This window comes from Erythrolamprus reginae, chromosome 3 (genome assembly GCF_031021105.1).
Source record: "Erythrolamprus reginae isolate rEryReg1 chromosome 3, rEryReg1.hap1, whole genome shotgun sequence".
NCBI lineage: Eukaryota > Metazoa > Chordata > Lepidosauria > Squamata > Dipsadidae > Erythrolamprus > Erythrolamprus reginae.
The window spans coordinates 181,180,647-181,196,598 of record NC_091952.1 but is presented as its reverse complement, the minus strand read 5'-3'; the positions used below and the strand labels follow the sequence as shown (position 1 = coordinate 181,196,598).

The 15,952-nt window shown below is 41.4% G+C and overlaps 3 protein-coding genes across 3 annotated transcripts in view; all 3 read left to right on the top strand.

Annotated features, from left to right (window-relative positions):
• Nucleotides 1–4,324: 4,324 nt before the first annotated feature.
• Nucleotides 4,325–6,553, top strand: NHLRC1 (NHL repeat containing E3 ubiquitin protein ligase 1). Its single transcript, XM_070749119.1, has one exon. It carries the CDS (start codon nucleotides 4,379–4,381, stop codon nucleotides 5,579–5,581), a length of 1,203 nt encoding a protein of 400 aa, XP_070605220.1. The 5' UTR covers nucleotides 4,325–4,378; the 3' UTR covers nucleotides 5,582–6,553.
• Nucleotides 6,554–12,793: 6,240 nt separating this feature from the next.
• LOC139164792 (kinesin-like protein KIF13A) lies at nucleotides 12,794–15,448 on the top strand. The gene is made up of 3 exons (XM_070747333.1): nucleotides 12,794–12,936; nucleotides 13,561–13,654; nucleotides 15,401–15,448. The coding sequence occupies exons 1-3, from the start codon at nucleotides 12,882–12,884 to the stop codon at nucleotides 15,408–15,410; spliced, it is 159 nt and encodes a 52-aa protein (XP_070603434.1). The 5' UTR covers nucleotides 12,794–12,881; the 3' UTR covers nucleotides 15,411–15,448.
• Nucleotides 13,571–15,952, top strand: part of LOC139164791 (kinesin-like protein KIF13A) — a 72,402-nt gene continuing 70,020 nt past the window's right edge. The window contains exon 1 of the mRNA XM_070747332.1: nucleotides 13,571–13,722. The gene's annotated coding sequence lies outside the window, so the exon portion shown is untranslated. The remainder of the gene's footprint in view (nucleotides 13,723–15,952) is intronic.

The following is a 15,952-nucleotide window of genomic DNA, read 5'->3' as shown; positions in this document are numbered from 1 at the left end:
GATCTTTCCCCCAACTAACTTCAGATTGTGTCCCCTTGTTCTTGTGTTCACTTTCCTATTAAAAACACTTCCCTCCTGGACCTTATTTAACCCTTTAACACATTTAAATGTTTCGATCATGTCCCCCCCTTTTCCTTCTGTCCTCCAGACTATACAGATTGAGTTCATTAAGTCTTTCCTGATATGTTTTATGCTTAAGACCTTCCACCATTCTTGTAGCCCGTCTTTGGACCCGTTCAATTTTGTCAATATCTTTTTGTAGGAGAGGTCTCCAGAATTGAACACAGTATTCCAAATGCGGTCTCACCAGCATTCTATATAGCGGGATCACAATCTCCCTCTTCCTGCTTGTTATACCTCTAGCTATGCAGCCAAGCATCCTACTTGTTTTCCCTACTGCCTGACCGCATTGTTCACCCATTTTGAGACTGTCAGAAATCACTACCCCTAAATCCTTTTCTTCTGAAGTACTGTATTTGCTAACACAGAACTGCCAATACAATATTCAGATTGAGGATTCCTTTCCCCCAAGTGCATTATTTTACATTTGGAAACATTAAACTGCAGTTTCCATTGCTTTGACCATTTATCTAGTAAAGCTAAATCATTTACCATATTACAGATGCCTCCAGGAATATCAACCGTATTGCACACTTTAGAGTCATCGGCAAATAGGCAAACCTTCCCTTCCAAACCTTCCCCTATTTTCTCTTGTATAAGGTAAAGACTTTTGTATAAAGCTAAATAATGTAAAGTTCACTCAAGACAAGCTTAAAATTGTTTGATTCTATGGATGTGTATGTATAGTTTTTGTGACAAGGATACGGAAGAGGTTCCCCACAGTTGTTTTCCAAGGTATTTCCCCCCCCAAATACTATTGGGAGATCTTGGCGATCTCTTACCCAACAAGGATCAGCAAAGATCAGCTTTGCGCTGGCATCTGCTTTGAGCAGCAAGTTCAGCCAATCTGAGGCAGGAACAGAATGTGCCAACATGAAATTCCAGAAATCAGAATCATTAAATTATCAAGCAGTTTGTGCAGATCGTTTTCTCCCCCTGCTGATACATTTTCAAGCAGTGGTAGGCGTGCCAAAAGTCTGACCTTGCTTAGACAATGAGTCATTTCCCCTGAGGGAAAGATAAACAATAAATTATTGGCAAGGCTCAGGAGACCTTCAACTCCAATAGCTTCTGCTGATACCATCCTGCTCGGCTGCTATCACCTGTCACTTACACCAAGCTGTTTGGAAAAAGAGAGCACAATATATCAAAAGCTGGTTCATACTTTATGGGCAGTTCTATTTGTGATAGGTTCACAAATAACTAACACAAAGGCTTGGCTTCATTTCGTTACTGTTGTGTTTAGCTCTGGCCCAGCTCCTGCCCCAAGGACTGTGGATGTGGGGGAGACATCCACCTGCTGCAGGCCTGTTTTGCCCCCCGGTGGAATCTGATGATGAAGGCTCCTCTGACCAAGAAGACATGAGTGACAGGGAGGAGGAGAGAGGGGCAGACAGCTCAGAAGGAGATCAATTATCTAGCTCCTCCTTGGATTCAGAACAAGAGTTAATGATACAGCTACACATGCGGAGAGCGATGCATAGGCAACAACAACTGAGATATTATTAAAGAAAATGAGGCCACCTGTGGTTGGGTGGGGCTGTGGTAATTAGTGAGGCTGCTATAAATAGCAGCCTGTGGGTTTGGCCATTGTGGAGGATTATCTGATCGTTTGTTGTGTTTCATGACTGCTTTACTGACTTTGACTTTTTGTGTGCTGATTTTTCCCTGCTTTGAAACTAAACCAGAGCAAAGTGTGTTTCACTTTGTGAAAGAAGGACTTTGAATTGCCTCACAGCTGCAAGCTAAGTATCACAGAACGGATAAGGGACTTGTACAAATTACCAGTTTGTTTGGAGAGGAGTGCTCTTTGCTATACCAAAAGAGGGCTTAGTTTAAGTGAATTTTCATTATAAAGAACATTGTTTTGAATTTTCACACGTGTGTGTGTCTGAAATTTGTACCTGTGAATTTTTGGGAGGAGTCTACCAGAGAGCCCGACAGAACAGTTACCAGTTGGAAAAGTATTTAAGAGAGAAGTTTACGGAAGATTTCCAGCAAATGAGATGATCTCCTCACCTGTTTATAATTTGAGAAGCACAATATAAAAATGTAAAAGAGATAGGAGGAAGAAAACAAATGTGGACATTGGGTTTTTTTTTAAAAAAAAATATTTAAAATAAATTATATTTATTATATTTAAAATAAATAAAATAATTTTATAAAATACAAATGGAAATAAGGATCAAAAGGGAAAAGAGGAAAGAAATGTGAGATGAAAAGAAGGGGGTGGGGAAGCAGCAACTTCTGACTCTTCAGGGCAATTGACAAAAAACAGTCACAACATTCCCTTTTTGCTTTTTATATTTCTGATAGATCTGATAAGACAGATTAACATTGGTACGTTTTATAGGCACAATTACAATGAACATTAAACTATTAAGAACCATATTAGTAATGAACATGGTCCATTAGTAACATGAATATTAAATTATTAAGTAGTTTACTTAATATTTTAACTCTCAACTATTAAGTAGTAACATGAACATTAAGCTATTAGTAATAATAATAGTAGTAATAACAAAGTAGTAACCATTAAGTAGTAACATGAACATTAAACTATTAAGGTTATTAACTTAATAACTTCAGCAATTCACTTAACTGTGACAAGAAAGGTTGTAAAATGGGACAAGACCCACTTAACAATGGAAATTTTGGCTCAGTTGTGGTCATAGGTTGAGGACTACATACACTAGATCAGTATTTCCCAACCTTGGCCATTTGAAGATATTTGGACATCAACTCCCAGAATTCCCCAGCCAGCAAATGCTGGCTGGGGAATTCTGGGAGTTGAAGTCCAGATATCTTCAAGTGGCCAAGGTTGGGAAACACTGTCTCATCTGATAAATCAAATGAAGCTCACAAAACCTTTATGCCTTATAGTAACTTAGGGTCTGGTTTTTTTTTTTAATCTGTTACTAGACTGAATATGATATGACCTTTACTCGGTAAAGTCTAAATGGTAGGGAACATTTGTTCCTCTTGCTTTATTTCAGGAAACAATAATACAGAAGTCACAGAAAATATATAAAAAGAATGTTCTGATTTCCAATATTTTTAAAAATGCAGTATAAGCCCAAGCCAGTTATTGGCATTTCACAGCTGGGGTTCTTCCCTCTTTAGTCAATTTAGGGGGCATATACTATAAGCAGTTCCTTACTTGGCTGTGGTTATGGCCTTTGCCTTCTTCTCCATTCACCCCCACATGTGAAATTAGGATTGGAGATTTGGTTCTGTTTTAAGGTGTTGTGAAGGAATTTCACCCAGAGAAGAAATAAATGAACATTAAACTATTGAAAGCACAGGACCTTACTTTACCATTGTTTTCTTCCAATATCTTTATTTTTTTTAATTTCCTAATCCAAGATTGTATTTCCTGATTATCCTGTGTTACTAATATCCTTTAGAGAATCAGCCAAAATCAACACTTCTACCTAGCCATTCCTGGCTTTTAAGATTTTTTATTTATTAGGGTTTATTTTGGGGAAAAATAGCTACCAAAGCAATACATTTAAGAGAAGAATCTTTTTAGCCAAACTATGAATACAAGTAGTCCTTGTTTAGTGACTGCCTCATTTACTGTCAAATTGCAGTTACAGTACAATGATAATGAAAAAAACAGTTTTGCAACCAATGCCCACATTTACAATCTTTGCAGGTCTGTAAAGCAAAGAAAAGTTGAAGTAAGATTATAAACATAATTGCAGTTCCACTTAGCCATCACTTTGCTTAACAACTGAATTGCAGGTCTTGATTATGGTCACAAAAAGAGGATTATTTATAGTGTTAGTTCTAATCAGCCGAGATGGCCAAATCAACTTTCCCCCTGTCCTGCCCTGCTCTATCTATTTTAGTGGACTTTAATCTCATGTGAGTTGTTTGCGAATCAAATCAGGTTTGCTAACTTCCCAAACTCACCGGAACAAATATGTTTACATGGAGAATATTACAATTGTTGGGGTTCATCTTTCAGTGATTCTGGTGCATAGCTCTATCTCCTTTTTCTCACATTATAACCAATGAAGAAAAGCAGAATGCATCGATTATTTCCATCCAGATGTTCCTCACGCAAGAATGTTTGTGAGTGTCCTCAAGAGGGCAGCAAACGTCAATGCAAGCCTGCGTTGTGGACTGCAGCTGTCGGTAAAGGCCTCTGAGGTAAGGTGGTCTTGTGACCACACCAATGTGACCAGATGGCACAGCACTCCCCCCTCCCACTCATTCAGCAGCGCAACGATCAATCCTCTTAAGGCTTCTAATGGCTGCTAAAGCCACTGATCAAACAGAAATCATGACAGAGCTACTGGATGAGTCGGAGGACAATCTGCTTGAATGCAAAGTGTGCTTTGAACATTTTAACCCCGAGAAAAAGCATCGGCCCAAGAACTTGCCATGTGGGCATGTGATGTGCCTGGAGTGTGTCACGTCTCTGGCAAACCCTCGGAATTTCAGGCTGGAGTGCCCTTTCTGTCGCAGGGCTTGCAAAGCTTCGGAGACCAGCGACTGCTTGCCGCTGTTGCACCTGATGGAAATCTTGAGTCCTTCAGCCAACCGGATTCCGATTGCTGGAAGGACAGTAGGGAGAAGGGAGGCTGTGGCTGCCCCTGGATCTCAGGGCTTCGCCTTTCGTCTTTCTTTCGGAGGCTGGGGGACGCTGATCAACCCCACGGGCCTGGCTGCGTGCCACAGCTCCAGCTGTTTAGCAGTGGCCCACGATGGCAAGAAGCGAATCAAGCTGTTTAGCTTCGCCGGCAGCTGCATCCAGCAGTTTGGAGAAAGAGGGCAATCCGGAAACGACCTCAGGTACCCCACTGATGTCGCGGTCACGCTGGATGGTCATATCGTGGTCACGGATAGCGGGGACCGTTCGGTCAAAGTGTTCGATGGTGACGGCAGAGGCAAGATGGTCATCGCGGAGTCCTTCTCTTTGCCGTGGGGTCTTGACACCCTGCCAGAAAACGACATCCTCTTGACCGATTCGGAGGCAGGTGCCCTGTACTGCTTGTCGGCTGACTTTAAAAAGGGGGAACTAAAGGGAGTGAAAAAGTTGCACTCTAACCTGTGCTACCCAAGGAAAGTGGCTGCTTCGCCCGTTTCTGGAGCCATCGCTGTCATCGAACATTTGATGGCCATTGGGCCCTGCTACGGCAATACCAGGCTGAAAATCTTCAACAGGGACTTGCAGCTAATCGGTCAGGTGGACAGTTTTGGCCTGAATCTTGTCTTCCCTTCCAAAGTCCATGCCAGTGCTGTGACCTTTAGCAAGGAAGGGCAAGTAATAGTAACTGATACTTATAACCAAGCCGTTTTCTCTCTCGGAAAACCTGAAGAATTCCCTATGTGTACACCATTGATAACTCAGGGCCTTTCCTACCCTTTGGCGTTAACTTTCACATCTGATAATTCTCTAGTCGTTTTGGATGGGGGTGATCATTCTTTAAAAATATATACTCTCAGCTAAGCAGCGGTCTGGGTGGGATTCAACTAGTTCACAGTTTCAAGGGGGGGGAAATACAAAATGCTTAATTCTCTGGTTGGTGGGTTTGAGTTTTCTCTGGCTTAGCCGTAGTGGATTTTGGTTCAAACAAGTTAAGACAAACTTAGCTTCGCAGCTTTGTATCTCCCTCCCCAAATGGGAGAAGGCGTGTTAACTTATTTCTGGGTGGAACTGCACTGCAAAATGATCACCCTTACTACCATTAACGTAGTAAAATACATGGCACCACATGTGACCTACTTTGAAACTCTATATTTGGTTCTGGATAGGATGAGTTTTTGGTACAAAGCCAGTCTATTTGATCCTTTTAACAGAAAGTTAGGGTTTCTTAAAACAAAAGATTATTTTCTTATTTCTTATTTCCTGATTTTCTGATTTCTGATTATGTGATGCACTCCAATTATGTTGAACTGGCCAATCACATTATTTCTAACCAATGTGACTGAAGATTCCAGAAGTTGATATTTCATTCCAATTTGTAAATCTAGAAATATGGAGCCACATGTAACCTACTAAATTTGTAAATTTAGAAAGGCTGATTTATAACCAAGATTGAGCCAAGAAACATTAGGAAAAATGATACTTGTTAGTTATTCTGGGAAAAATTGAATTCAATAAATATTTTGCAGTGTCACCATGTAAATAAAGTGGAACAAAGCAGGGCATTGAAGTGACATGTTTAGAGCTAGTCAAGGCATGAGGATGATTCACTTATATTAATTTCTTTTTAAACACCTGCAGCTAGTTAAACCAGTGCAAACCTGCATGTGAAGAACATTAAGCAAAGTGTTAAGATAATTCAATATTAGCCACATAATTTCCTTGGAAGAGAGGTTGTTAGGATTCTAGAATTCACAACACGAAGAATGCAGATGTATTCCTCATAACGCAAGACATACTGTTGTTACTTTTTTCTTAACAAGAACATACAAATGATTCTATGGGATGAACTTAAAGAATCTGTGTTAGCAAATAATTGTTCCACTCCTAGGGTGTTAAAAAACATTGCACATTGTTCATTGATTAACCTGGTGGAATTTTGCTTTTACCCTAGCATCCTTATATAAATTAAAATGGTTACATATGAAAAACTCATGAGAGACTTTAAAAACATCATATTCTTGGAATCTCACATGGAAAAAAATACTGAGTCAAATGACTGAATTGCGTCCAGAGTTCTTCTGAGTGGAAGAATAAGGAAGGCAATATTTGTCATTTCCCCCATCTCCTTTATGCTCTGGAAGGCTGGGACATTCCCTTGAATAGAGAAGCATTAAATTAGGACTCACTGCAATTTATGCCCCATCCCCTACATACTCAAAGAGCAAAGTGCTGTTAAACCTGGATCCTTCTACCAATAGAAGAAAACGTTTTGATTCTCTGGAAACTAATTCTGGATCCTTCGCATGATTTCCACAACATTTACCATCTGGTATGTTGTAGTTAGAAAAGGAATGGAATTAGGATAAAAATAATGTGTGTGTGTGTGTCCTTTGGAGGAAAAGTTGGCAGTTAAATATCCTACAGTTACTTCTGGCAAAAAAAAAGTTTCACATCAGCACAAACAAGATACCATGAGACAAGTATCTCCATGTTCGTTTACAGAAATAAAACTTTACAGCTTCTACCAAAACTGACAGGATTAAGAAGTATTTTCAATGCTAGTCATGCCATTGGCTCCATGTACTGAAAAGTAAAATAAAGATCAAAGAATTGACTTCACGAGGCAGGAGAAAAGTTTTTTAGTGTATACAGTTTGGATTGGTGTATACATATTGCCCACATCCAGAGAACATGTATTCTGGTTATTTTTAAAATAACCTATAAATAACCACAGTAGCATTAATAGCTCAGGCCAAAAGAGATGTAGTGCCAGCAAACTGAGTTGGATCTCTTGAATGTTGTTTTGATTTTAAGTCATGAGGTTTAATTTTCATACTTCTGCCTAGGAAGTCTTTCATTCCTAAAATCTATTCGATAAGCAGGGCTAATAAAGTGCAGCCTTGAATCATGTTCAACCTGACTGCATTCCTATAGTCGTGGCTTTCAGAGTCCCCCAAAGTAGAGGGGAACCAAAAATATTACCTCTTTTTAAAAATTTGCAAGCAGGTAAGGGGAAAACAATATTAAAACAGAGAGAAAGCTTAAGATACCCATTGCATGTCCACAATATCCCTTGCCTACTTCCCCAAATTGGGGGGGGGAGTGTTACACTTTTTGGAATGAGATTCTTAGCACAAAAATTACACCAAGGGTTTCCTTTGCATTCTAAAGAAAAATGGAACAAAATTCAAATAGCACCATTTGCAAAATTTATGAAAACTGAGAAACGACATATTGGATGGCTTCCTACAATATTCTATACCAGGCTAAAGTGGAACTTGATTATTTGTTGTTTTGAACACTGCAAGAACTTAATCGTTCTTTTAATTAATTATTTATTGGATTTGTATGCCACCCCTTTCCGAGGACTCTTGTATGAGAAAAGCCAGCACATTAAGCAGGGGTGGGTTCCTCCTCACCCGAACTGGACCTGAACAGGGAGCAACCTGTTGGTGACATCAAAATTTCATCATGGTCCCACTTCAATTGGTGCTGGTCTGTGGGTGCCGCCATCTTTTTTTAAAAAAAAATGATTCCCCCCCCCTCAGCATTCACATAAGCTGAGTTTCCAGCACTGTACATGCGGCCACCATCTTGTTTTCAGCTTTAAAAAAAAAAAAAATTCTGAGCATGCGCAGAAGCCGAGTTTCCATCTCTGTGCCTGCAGTCGCCATCTTGTTTCCGGCTTTTCTTTTTCCAGATTTTTTTGGCACTGTGCAATGCGCCCACGAGGCATACCCACGTGGTGTGGGAGGAAGCGAACCGGCAGTGAGGTAAGTTAGAACCCATCCCTGACATTAAGCCATAATTTTGTTTAGTTGAATGTAAATTATATGAGACCCAGTGAGTACGTTCTATGAAATCCTCCGTTTAAAAATAGACCTGCAACTATTGCTCAGAAACTGCCATCTTTATAACAGGGATCTCCAACCTCAGCCGCTTTAAGACTTGTGGACTTCAACTCCCAGAATTCCTCAGCCAGCTTTGCTGGCTGAGGAATTCTGGGAGTTGAAGTCCACAAGTCTTAAAGCAGCCGAGGTTGGAGACCTCTGCTTTATAAGATGTCCTCTTTTTCCAGTTCAGGGACATCACAATCACATGGTACACAATGTAGCAACACGGCCTGCTTTGTTCCAAAGGTTTACACAGAGCAAAATTAAAGTCAGAAGACATTGCAAACAAAATCCGGCTTGAAACATGATTGCACACAATGTAACATTGCTGTTGTAATACTTTTACCTCAGCCTATCTTCCTCTTTGTGGCTTATAGTGAAACAATTTTACACCTTCAAGAAGTGAAGATCATTTGATTTTTGGAATCAACAGATTGCTTGCTTAGATCGGTGATGGCTAAAGTGACCAGATTTTAAGATTGGGAAAGAAGGACACCATTGTGCCTGTGTGTGTGTGTGTGTGTGTGTGTGTGTGTGTGTGTGTGTGTGGAGGGGGGGGGGAAGGTGCTAAAAAAAATTGTACAAAAAATATCGCAAAAAAATCTTTTCTCTATTTCTCCCTCCTCTTTCTTACTCTCTTCATCCCTTCCTCTCTCTTTTTTCTCTCTCTTTCTCTCCCTTCTCATCTCTTTCTTTCTCTCCCTCCTTCCCTCTCTCTCGGTCTCTTTATCTCTCTTCCTTCCTCTCCTTTTCTCTCTCTCTCTTCCTTCCTCTCTTCCTCTCTCCCCCTCCTCTCTTGCTATCTCTCTTCTTTCTCCTTTCCTCCTTTTCTCTCTCTCTTCCTCCCTTTCTCTCTTCCTCTTTCTCCCCCCTCTCTTTTGCTCTCTCTTTCTTTCTCTCGCAGCGGTCAGCTGTGAGCGGGAGCTCCAGGGCGGAGGCACCAATGGCAGTAGCTGGACATGTTCCTGGACGCCGTACATGCTAGCGCTGTGCTGGGCATGGGCGCAGGGCTGGCCCTGGCCCGCTGGCTGGGCCGGGATGGAGGTGCCAGCCCCACGCCCATGCCCAGCGCAGCACCAGCATGTACGGCATCCAGCATTGAGAAAAGAATGTTAACTGGACACTTGATATTGTGCCTTAATTGATGCATCAGATTTGTTCCATTCGGATTATCAGAATTATGATAGCAAATTATATCCCCGGCAATATGTTGCCATGAAGAGGTGCTTCTATCTTACCTAAACTTTCTACTAGTCGGCTACAAAGAAAAACATGGTCCTATTATCTACACCAAAGGGTATTTTTAAATTGCCTTTTCCTACAAGTTGGATCACCAATTTTGATTACAGCAGTTTTTCTTTCTGCATTTTTAAACAACTCTATAACTCTAGTTGATACATCAGTGGTAGGACTAATCCCGGGGGGGGGGGGGGGAGAATGATGCATTATTCATTCATTCATTCATTCATTCATTCATTCATTCATTTTGACTTCTATGCTGCCTAATCCCAAAGGGATTCATGGCAGTTTACAGCAATATAAAAATACCATACAATAATGAAAAGAAGTCCAATATTAAATACTAAAACAATAAAAGACATGATTCCCGAAAAAGAAGTATATAGAATAAGAGAGTTGGAAGGGACCTTGGAAGTCTTCTAGTCCAACCCTCTGCTTAGGCAGGAAAGCCTACACCACTTCAGACAAATGGTTTTCAACATCTTCTTAAAAACTTCCATTTTAGTTTAAACAAGTCTTAAATATGAAATACAAAGTGCTGTGATTTTTACTGTATATATGATTTCAGAAAGTATTTTTGAAAATTATATATTTAAGGAATCTGTTCTAAATTCTTAAGCTTTTTAGATCTTGGCCTCTTGTCAGGAACCTCTGGTTTCAATTCAGAATCCATGTTCATAACTGAGTGATGGGGATCTGTTTCTTACATACCAGACATTCTTTTGTCATAATGATGAAGAGTGGATGATTTAGGGAGGGGCAAATAATGGAAGTCTTGTTTTCCCTATAGTTCACGCTCGCTAATTTGTGTTGAATATGTCAGAAACTGAAAACGAGTTGCTAAATGTTTTGTAGACCAAACAGTTTATCTTCCAGTTCCAGAAGAGAAATGAGAATTAAAAGTGAACAGAGTAAGAACAATGACCATCCAATTAAGCCTTAATTATTATGCTTTGCAATAGAAGAAAATAGCATGCCAGTCTAAGCCTGCTAATTTCTCACCCACACTTACTTTTTGACTGCTTAGCACAAAGCATACCCCCACAGGGACATGCAATGAATTGATAATAGTACTGATTAAATAACATAACATTTCCTATTGTTTGATAGAATAGTGTATGCATTAATTTTAATAAACCACAAAGCCAAATCCGAGTTTCTTCTTCACCAAAATGCATGGCTTCAAGGAACAAATAGCACCTATGTGTTTTAATGACTGTGCTAATTTTTAAAAAAATAAAACCCTACAATGTACTGAAAAAGCTCTTGTGATTTTTTTTCATTAAGTAAGCTGTAATTGGGACAGCCCATTTGGTATAGTAGTTAAAGCACTAGAAACCAGGGCACTGCGAGTTCTAATTCTGCTTTAGGCTGGGTGATCTTGCACCAGTCACTCTCAAAGGTAGGAAGGAGGCAATGGCAAAATACTTAAGAAAACTCCCTAAGAAACCAGCAGGACTCATCCAGGCATTTGCCACGAGTAAAAAACTGACTTGGAAGATTCATACATACTCCTAAGCTATAGTCCAGCGTTTCCCAACCTTAGCAACTTGAAGATATCTGGACTTCAACTCCCAGAATTCCCCAGCCAGCATTTTCTGGCTGGGGAATTCTGGGAGTTGAAGTCCAAATATCTTCAAGTTGCTAAGGTTGGGAAACACTGCTAGTCAGACAATACATAGCCACCAACAAATCAAAATACAGTCAGTGTAGAGTGGGCAGACCTAGTCATTGGCCTAGTTCACATACTATGCTATATGACATGTCCCATTGATGGCAAAGATCAAAACGGAGAATATGAGGCACTCTGGATTTTTATTAGCCATGGATTAAAAAAGAATATTTTTTCCTAAAAGGTTTAGGGTATAAACAAGGCATATGCCATATTTATCAGACTATAAGGTACACCAAGATTTCAAATTTAACAACTGCAGTGATTCGAGTTAACAAAAGTCGCAAAATGGGGTAAAACTCCTTGACAAATTTCTCACACAGAAATGGTATAAATTGTGGTGGTAAGTTGGTGTCACAGTGGTTACAGCACAATACCGCGGGCTACCTCAGTAGGCTCAAGGTTGACTCAGCCTTCCACTCTTCCGAGGACCCAGATTGTTGGGGCAATATATGCTGATTAAGTAAACCGCTTAGAGAAGGGCTGTAAAACAATATATAAGTCCAAATGCTATTGCCATGCCATTTTCCAATATCCACGCTTTTCCTCCGCGTGGGCGATAACTCTAGCGCTATTTTCACGCCCGTCCACGTTCCCGTCTTCCACGGTCCGCCAAGGACAACCCGCAGAACTTGTTGCTCTGTCTGTACAATCGCCGCCCGTCCCTCTTTTCGCTCTTGACCCCCTCCAGAAACAGAGAGACAGAGAACGCTTTTCCTTCCCCACCCCCAATTTAGAGACGCGCCGGACTACGCTTGCGCCAGACGCCCTCTTCGCGCATGACTTTTAATCACCCTTTGGGGGCAGTTGGCTGTGCCGCGGAGAGTCTTTCCCCCCTCCCTCCCTCCCCGTCGCTTCGCTTCTGAGGGGCGAAGTCGCTCGGGTATTTCCGACAGCGGCCCTCGCCGCCCCTCCCCCTCAGTCTCCACAGGGGGAGAAGCGACTGAGGAGAAGAGCTGCCGCCGCCGCCGCGGAAGCTGGAAGATGGCGGTGGCGGGCGAGAGGAGGAGGAGGAGGTGGCGGCAACAGCGGGGCTTGTCGCGCAGGCGAGGCTGAAGCCAGGCGGCCGCTTCGGCGGGTCTCTGAGAGAACTCTCCTCCCGCGGCTGCTGCTGCTGCTGCTCCCGCGCGGCTCCCCCCCACCCACACTTCCCCACCCGTGACTTTCCCTCCCGGCTCGGGATGAGCCTCGTCGGCGCCGCCTCGCTCGTCGCGCTGCCCGGGCGGCTGCGGGCGAGTCTTTGCGAGTGGCTTCCCAGGCTCTGAAGGAGGTGAAGGGAAAGGAGGTTCCCCTCAAGACCTGTGTTGGCTTCTGCCCGGGGAGGATCCCACCACCACCTTGCTTGCCGCCGGGAAAGATGTCGGATACCAAGGTGAAAGTGGCCGTCAGAGTCCGGCCCATGAACAGGCGAGGTAATAAATCCGATGGAAAGAATTAAAAAAGAAGAGAGGTGGATTTCTTCCTGAAATGATCCCTTCTCTTCCTCATCTTCTTCCTCCCTGGCCAGGCTCTTTTGCAGAATGCACTTGTTTGCAAAAAGGGTTGGTGTGTGTGTGTGTGTGTGTGTGTGTGTGTGCAAAAAAAGAGTTCAGAGTTGCAGCTTTTCGGGAAACGGGTGTACGTCTGTGTGTTATCCCATTTCAGCAAACTTTTTTCCCCCCAACTGCCTTTGGTCGTGAGAAGCGGGGTGCGAACCTGCGGGGGGGGGGGGGAGAACCCGGGAGTTCTCGGATTGTGCGAGGTGCGAACCCGGAGCGCTTAAAAAAAGCAGCAATTCTCGAGCGTCTTTGCTTTTTGAGCTTCAAGCCTTTCGGTATTTTTGGAGAACAACGCCCATCTCGTTTCCTATGCTTTTCTAGTCGCAAATGGGAATGGGAATTTTTATTTTTTGGCTAAGCGTGAGACAGAATCGGGGAAAGTTCCCGCTGTCTAATGATGAAGTATGTATCAATCAATCGATCAGAAGAGAGCTAGAAGGGGAAGTATGCCTTGGGGGGCGAGACAAAAGTTCTGAAGTGCCCTGTGTTGCATTCTAGAGTTGGACTTGAATACCAAGTGTATTGTGGAAATGGAAGGGAATCAGACTGTCTTGCATCCTCCGCCTTCAAACAACAAGCAAGGAGAAAGCAGGTAAAGAACAAATCCAAACTTGTGTTCTGGAGCCCAGCATGCACATCAGCTGCTTCCATAATCTGCCTGTGTTCAAAAATGAAAGAAAGAAAAAGTCAGTTTTGGCCACAATTCCCCCTCTGGCTCATGCAGGTGCCAAATAGAAATAAGATTAGTTGGCCTGCAGAATATCTGAGCTGCATGAACAAAAAAGTTAACACTGTCTTACTAAATCAGTGATTTTCAACCTTTTTTGAGCCACAGCACATTTTTTACATTTATGAAACCCTGGGGCACATTGAGTGGGGGGGGGGGGGGAGCTAAAAAAAGTTTGGACAAAAAAATTATCTCTCTCTCTCTTCCTCCCTTTCGCTCTATTTCTCCCTCCCTCTTTCCCTTCATCTTTCTCTCTCTTTCCATCCCTCTTTCTTTCTCTTCCTTCCTTCCTCTCTTTTTTGCTGTCTTTCTCCTTCCTTCCCTCCCTCTCTTTCTCTCTCTTGCTGTCTTTCTCTCTCTTTCTCTCTTTCTTTTTCTTGTTCTCTTTCTTTCTCTCTTTCTTTCTTTCTTTCTCTCTCTCTTTCTTTCTTTCTTTCTCTCTCTCTTCCTTTCTTTCTCTCTCTGAGCTTCGCAGCACACCTGACCATGTCTCGCGGCACACTGGTTGAAAAACACTGTTCTAAATTATTTTGCATTACAGTAGTATGCTCAGTAGTATGGTGTTTGGGGTTAATCTGAAAGATAGTTAAGAGTTTCAGGCAAACATGTATGCTCTTGGTGCTTAAATGCAAAGGCTCGTAAATATGTGCCTCTCCTGGATTCCTTATTACTTGTGGTTTTTTCCAGTTGTGAGAATATATCTGGCATTTATTTATAAATCTTTGGAAAGAGCCATTGGAAATCATCCAAAATACCAACATAACTTTAAAAATAGATTGGATTCCCTTTCTGACCCCCCCCCCCCCCCACATTCATTGGAGATTCATAAGGAGGACTTATGAGAGCGATCTCCTGAATAATCTGTGTTTTTATTCAGTGGACCTGAGTTACAGCTTTCTTATAAAAAAGGGAACTCATTATTTGAGTTAACCTTTCAATGAAAGTTATGTGTCTTAATTATGGAAATGAGAGATAAGTGACTATTTAATGTGTAAGGGATACTTGTGTACAATTTTAGAACTTCTTGTGTTACTTATATATTCCAGTATTTTATATCATATCAAGACACTGTTCCAGGGAATTAAAGGAAATATTACTGCTGTGAGAAATTTGGGATTCAGAGATTTGATTTGAAGGCTATTAATTTGACTTTCCTAGCTGAATTAGCTTTCCAAATCAAATCAGAAGGCTGAAATGGATGGCTTTACATTTACCTGAATTATTCCAAAGCCTTAGCATATTCCCAGAAATATTTGTTTTATTCAAATGGAAATTCAAAGCAGATTGAATTGCATTGGTTTCCTGAATCTCTTTGATTTATCAAGTCAAATCTCTTTTCTAAATCAGATTCATTTGAATTGAATCAAGTTGATTGTCTTTTTGAGCAATTGAGACCCTGTCCTCTATGCCATACCCATTGTAAAGTTAGTATGGATTTCTATGGCTGATTTACAACATTATACTAGGAATGCAAGTCACTATAATGTAGAGTGTGACATTGACATCCCAAATGTATTAAATAGGGCTTCATACGGATAATTTGCTTCAATGAAAGTTAAAAGAAAGCTCACTCTGGAATCTGTTTCATGAAACCTGGCTTTCATTTTTCAGAATAAACTGAAGTGGCCATACTGCTTTGCTGTCTTCCACAGCATCCTGCAATTCCTCTGGCACTCATAATTGGAAGAAGTCTTCTAAATCAGCTAGTAAAACAATTAGAAGATGTTTCTGCACAAGTACAGTACCTTACGGAAACTGTACTAACTTCTGCAATCACTGGAGGAAATTGCAAAGAGATGTGTAATGCTTGTTTGCACAAATGTCAGTTGCTACCTGTTACTGATTATGTCTGCAATAACTTGCCAGGTAGCTTATACTGTGCTGAAAACATATACAAGTAATTCCTGACTTATGGACTGTTCCTTTAACAATGGTTCAAAGTTATGACAGCCTTGAAAAAAGTGACTTATTACCAGATGCAAAAAAAACAGAATCACTAGTGAATATCCCCATGTAGATATTTTTTGTTGATCACTTATAGCAATCTTGTCAGATTGACTGCATTCCCTTGGGAATGGTCAAAGAAAGCTTTAGAGATTCTGAGATAGGTCAAGTCTGTGGAGATTTCTGCAGTGCAAGGATTCTACACTTGGGCCCCTCTCT

What these genes read in the sequence shown, in the direction of transcription:
- LOC139164792 (XM_070747333.1), top strand. Translation starts at nt 12,882, where the DNA reads ATGTCGGATACCAAGGTGAAAGTGGCCGTCAGAGTCCGGCCCATGAAC. An exon ending in CCGGCCCATGAACAGGCGAG is followed by an intron (nt 12,937 to 13,560) that starts GTAATAAATCCG and finishes GTTGCATTCTAG; the next exon opens with AGTTGGACTTGAATACCAAG.
- NHLRC1 (XM_070749119.1), top strand. Translation starts at nt 4,379, where the DNA reads ATGGCTGCTAAAGCCACTGATCAAACAGAAATCATGACAGAGCTACTG.